Genomic DNA, 6,000 nt, shown 5'->3' on the forward strand with positions numbered 1-6,000 from the left:
TCTCCACCTTCATTGGTGGTTTTCTCAATTCAGAAAAAAAGGAGGGGAAATAGATTAGAGGTCAGGGGATGTTTGATGGTGGTGGGTCACGGTGGCAGTGGGTGGTCGAGGGTGGTAGCCCTTGACTGCCCTTGATTCCCTCTTCGATCCTTGACAATAATTCAGTGAGAGGGAGGAAAAAGGAGGCAAGATGGTGAGGTTTTTTTTCCAACATTGGTGAGAGAGAGAGAGAGAGAGAGAGAGAGAGAGAGAGAGAGAGAGAGAGAGAGATTTATTTTCTTGTTTTAGAGAGAGATTTATTTTTATTTTTGTTTTTTGTTTTTTTTTTTAAAATTAGAAAATCAGAAAAACAAATAAGAAAAAAGAGAAAATCATATTGACAGGGGTAGATCCGTCATTTTGAAAATAATCAGAACAGATTGGACCAAAGACGCAACAAAATGAAAGTTTTGGACCACTGGCGCTAGTCCAAACCTTTTTGGACCAAAGTGACATTTTTCGACATACCACAGGACCATTTGTACAGTTTTGTCTTTAAAAAACTTCTTTTATCAAAAGCATTTTGCAAAAAGAACTTTTGAAAGCTAAAAATAATCCCAAACACCTTGGCTGTTTGTTTTGCACTTAACGGTCCATCGAAATATAGCGGCTGAACCAAAAAGAAATTACCCCTCGCTGTTTTATGCCCTTCGCCCTAAAAGAAAAAAGTGAGATCACCATTCATCTTCAGTTGCGCTACCTTCGACAAAAATTGACGACTGCACCTGCGCTTCCTTCGACCGGTGACACCTCATTTGCAACTGCCGGCGGCGACCTCCACAGCTGCGCAGGTACGCTTTCTTCTTTTTTTTCTCTGAAATCAGTTGAGACTTGAGAAGGATTTGTAGGTGCTATGTATGAAATCAAATGATTGTGTATGAAATCCGAATTTGTGATTATGAAATCAGACCACGTGATTGAAATTCGATTTTTTTTTTCTGAAATCAGTTGACATGGTTACATGTGTATGACTTTGTGATTATTATTGTTTTAAATCCGTTGAAGAACCTTTTTTTCCTTTGTTTCATTCACTCTTATTCTCCCATCCGTGATTTCTCAGAATTATTCTGCTGTTTGGATGCTATATTTATATAAACAGAGTATAACACAAAATAGATACAAAAGAGATAGAGATGACAAAAGACACGTTGATGTGCCTTAAGTAAAACCATAACTTTCTATGATTTTTTTTTTGTTTGAAAAGTGTGAACCTCCTTTTTACAGAGACAAAAGGAAAAAGGTTTCAGTATTACGTATGATGTATGATTGTATGGTGTATGATGCTCTCCATAGCTATTTCATAATTGGTGTTGAAGTATAAACCCCTATAAGTTGGTGTCTTCAATTTGTTAAAGAAAAGGTTGGAATGGATCAAGTTTAGCTTAAGGGGAAGTGTATATATATATATATATATATATATATATATATATATATATATATATATATATATATATATATATATATATATATATATATATATATATGCAAACCTGATGTAAAATGTTGTTGGGTTATATCAATAAAGTTCTTTGTTTGTGTACACACCCACCCTCTTAGTTGCTTCCCTTTCTTTTATCTTTTCTGCACTTTTGTTTTAATCTCTATTTGAACCCAACAAGGTTTGCTATTTGATGCTGATAGAATGCTATGTACTTGGATTGATGGAATGGATGTGCTCTACATTAATATAACATTCATGTTTGAGGGTCATATAGTTATTTTATACAGTCAATCAGATGCAAAATTAAACAATAAGTTTTACTCACAAGTTAACTAAGTCAGAAGTTAACCCAGTCAGCTTCTTTGTGATTTTCTTCAATCCTTTACTGCTTTGGATTTACTTCAATCGTTTAGATGTATATGTGAAACTGCAATGTTCATAATTGTGCAACAGGGAACCAAACAGAATGTAATTTTCATTCTGTATAATTTATTTTTTAACATTATCTCATTTGTAGTTTTCATCACCAAGTTCAGTATTGTGTAATACTCAAAGAAATGGAAAAGTCAAGGGTAAAAAAGGGAATAAAAGAAGAGGTTGACAACAATAGTGATTGGTTGTGGTTAATGGACAAGGGTATATCTGGTCCATTCATTTGCATTAGTCTATTTTCAATTCTTGTTCGAGTTGCTGTATCTATGCATCCATATTCTGGAGCTGGTGATTCACCAAAATATGGAGATTTTGAAGCACAAAGACATTGGATGGAGATCACAACCAATTTACCTGTCAATGAATGGTATCACAACAGCACTTGTAATGATCTTACTTATTGGGGACTTGATTATCCACCACTTACTGCTTATCAAAGTTATGTTCATGGGATTTTTCTAAGATTCTTCCATCCAGATTCGGTTTCACTTTATTCCTCACGTGGCCATGAATCTTATATTGGGTTAGTTGTTTTTCATCTTTTGTGTTTTTCTTTTACACTATTTAAATTTACAAATATTTCAATATGTTAGCATATACATATTAGGGGTTGTTTGGTTTGTACTTTGTAGAATGTTTTTGGAAGGATTGAAGGGATTTAAAGGGTTCAGTTGGAATTGAATTCCATTCATTTGGCAGCTAAACAAGCCATGGAATGGAATCTCTGATTCCAATTACTGCGAACCAAACACACCCTATATTGATATCTAACTGAAAAAAACATTACCAACAAATTTCCAACTTCTTTTCTTTTCTATGTTCTTTCTGCAGAAAACTGCTAATGAGGTGGACAGTTTTAACCTCTGATGTCCTCATATTCTTTCCTGCAGTTCTATGGTTTATTATAGTCTATGCAAGCCAATCAAAAGGGTATAAAAGTAACTTACCATGGCATGTTGCAATGATTCTACTTAACCCATGCCTCATCCTTATTGATCATGGTCATTTTCAGGCATGTATTAGATATTGGTCTAAATGCTATAAATATCAACATATATTTCTTTCTATTACAACATTGAACTTCCAATTTTTTCCTTATTAAGGATGCATTATTGCACTTTGAAAAATCTACCTGATTTTGGCGTTGTACTTTGGGTTTTGATTTTTCTTATTATAGATGTGAAAAATCTTTTGTATTTTGATGACATTGCTATAATTGGGTTGATTATTTCAATTTTCAAAACAATGCTGTAATTGGAAAGAATGAAAGTAGGATTATGTTATAATAAATATTTGCTATTTCTTGCATTTAACCCTAAAACTTTCTATTTACATTCTAAAACCTGTAAAATATATTTATATTTTTTTATGATTTCAGTATAACTGCATAAGCTTAGGACTTACCATTGGAGCTGTTGCAGCTTTACTTTGTGACAAAGATCTTGTTGCTTCATTCTTCTTCACTCTTGCTCTCAACCACAAACAGGTTTCTTCTTCTTCTTCTTCTAACACCCAACTTTTCCCAATTTACAAAACAGCCCATCTAGTTTCTTTTATTAGATTTTTGCCCCAATTTTTATTTAGGTTTATTACATAATACATATACTGAGTTATGTTTTGGATGTTTGTGCAGATGAGTGCTTATTTTGCTCCTGCATTTTTCAGCTATTTATTGGGAAAAAGTTTAAGGTGTAAAAATCCAGTTTTGGAGGTTGTGAAATTGGGCATAGTTGTTATAGGAACATTTGCTCTTATTTGGTGGCCATATATTCACTCCAAAGTTGCAATTTTTGAGGTACATCTGTTTTCTTTTTTCTTTTTTCTTTTTTCTTTTTTGAGTTAAATGCAAGAAATAGTAATGTTAATGTTAATGTACTTCCATTGATGTATTTGTTATAGCATTCTATTACAAAAATTGTACTTAACTGTGTCCTAATAAGAAAAAAGTGAAAGTTCAATGCTATAATTCGCTTTAATAAGAAAATAGTTTAAAGTACAATGTTGATGAGTTTTTGAAATTGTGACATTGAGATATATATATTTTGTATTTATATATAGGTTGTGTCACGTTTGGCGCCTTTTGAGAGGGGAATATATGAAGACTATGTGGCTAATTTTTGGTGCACAACTTCAGTCCTGATTAAGTGGAAACAATTATTTACAACACAATCACTGAAGCTGTTAAGTCTTACAATCACTCTTTCTTCATGTCTTCCTTCCATGTTTCTACAAATAAAGGCACCAAGTAAACGAGGTTTCCTCTATGGACTTCTTAATTCTGCTTTCTCCTTCTATTTCTTCTCATTTCAAGGTATGTATCTCATCATTCCATATTTATTTTATCAATCTGTAAACCTGTTTTTTAAGCCAAATTTGAGAGGTTTTTGATCCATGCACTTAAAATTAAGATGATTTGACTTTTATACCCTCTTTTTAATCCGAGAGAGAGAGAGAGAGAGAGAGAGAGAGAGAGAGAGAGAATCATGATGGAGATATAAAAGTCAAATCACCTTGTTTTTAAGTGGAAAATACACCATTATATCATTTTAGCTACTCAACTTAACTAATTTTTAGTAGTGATTAAACCTTTTTTTTATTTTTTATTTCTTGTCTTGTTTAAGAAAATATCATGTCAAAATACAGAAAAAGCATAACGTACTTTCACCATTTTATTGATTTAACCAAGGAACTATTAATTTTTTAGATTTAGCCACATAACTTTATTATAATAATTATAAAAATTATTAATCTAGTGACTTGAGAATACGTTGTGTTTCATAGCAAAAGTATAATGGTTAAATCACAATAATGGCAAAAATATTTCAATGGTTTTCTTGAAATTTCAAAAAAAGTATAATTGTTTACTCACTACACTACAGGAAATAGTTAAACTGAACCAACAAAATCGATAAAATGATGTAAAAGCGTGTTTTCTATATGTTGCATTTTTTTTTTTTTTTTATCTTAAAAATCTCAAAAGACAGCATAATTCATATTATGTATGATAAATATAAATTGCATATTGAAATTGATCAAATATGGATATAATATTATAATAATTTTTGAAGGATGATTTTATATTAATTACAGTACACGAGAAGTCAATTCTTTTGGCAGTGTTGCCAGCAAGCCTGTTAGCAGTAGAAGAGCCTTTCCTTTTTCAATGGCTAACACAATTCGCCTTATTCTCTATGTTTCCTCTTTTACTTCGTGATAAATTACTTCTCCCATATATCGCTCTTTATGGCATCTTCATCTTCATTCACTATGGAAAACCTAAACCCAAACCCAAACCCAACACACAAAAACCTATTTTTTTTGTATCATTTCTGATTGTTTGTCTTCTTCTCTTGTCGCTTGTTCTTCACGTAATTTATCTGAAAGTAAACCCACCCAAGAAATACCCTTTCCTCTTTGAAGCCATCATCATGCTTCTTTGCTTCTCACAGTTTGTTTTCATTGCTGTTTATTCCAATCGAAAGCAATGGATTTTGTCAAGGCAGTTGCTAGTTGAAGTCCAAAAGAAGAGGATTTGATATTTGTATTTTCCATTTTAGTTTTTAATTACTATTGACTTTTTGATTATTATTCTAATATATAATCTCTTAAACTTTTACTCAAAGACCATTTAACCACATTTATTTCTTGCAATGATTATGATTTTGTTGGCATACAGAAGTAGCGCAACATAAGAAGAACCTTTTCCTCTTTTAAATACCTATTTGCAACCTAAACTTTTCAGTCAATGGAAAGTGGAACAATCTTCCAAGTGTTATTCAATTCTAAGGTCCTTAATTCATCATTCATAACATCATGTCATTACACTGATTTATTCACTTCATTAAACAAAACCAAACAAAGGATATCGACATTAAGAATGCATGTTTGAATTCACAACCATGTTACAATGATCGTCCTTAAGATAAGAGAAACGAGTATGAGTTCGTAATGATCTAGTAGGAGGAAGTGTTGGAGGATCAATCAAATCAGTTATAGAGGTGTCATTTGTCACCACGTTACCATTTTGACATAAAGGGCTATAATCATCTCCAAAATAGAAAGTGGCCAAACATAGTCTGATTATTCTT

At 32.1% G+C, this 6,000-nt stretch overlaps 1 protein-coding gene across 1 annotated transcript; it reads left to right on the top strand.

Moving 5' to 3' along the window:
- Positions 1–620: 620 nt before the first annotated feature.
- On the top strand, positions 621–5,534 carry LOC145108996 (ALG6, ALG8 glycosyltransferase family). Its single transcript, XM_079046092.1, has 7 exons — positions 621–830; positions 1,998–2,435; positions 2,744–2,924; positions 3,291–3,398; positions 3,546–3,707; positions 3,971–4,223; positions 5,003–5,534. The coding sequence occupies exons 2-7, from the start codon at positions 2,038–2,040 to the stop codon at positions 5,446–5,448; spliced, it is 1,548 nt and encodes a 515-aa protein (XP_078902218.1). The 5' UTR covers positions 621–830; positions 1,998–2,037; the 3' UTR covers positions 5,449–5,534.
- Positions 5,535–6,000: the final 466 nt, after the last annotated feature.

This window comes from Lactuca virosa, chromosome 4 (genome assembly GCF_052849685.1).
Source record: "Lactuca virosa cultivar CGN04683 chromosome 4, Lactuca_virosa_CGN04683_v6, whole genome shotgun sequence".
Taxonomy (NCBI): Eukaryota; Viridiplantae; Streptophyta; class Magnoliopsida; order Asterales; family Asteraceae; genus Lactuca; species Lactuca virosa.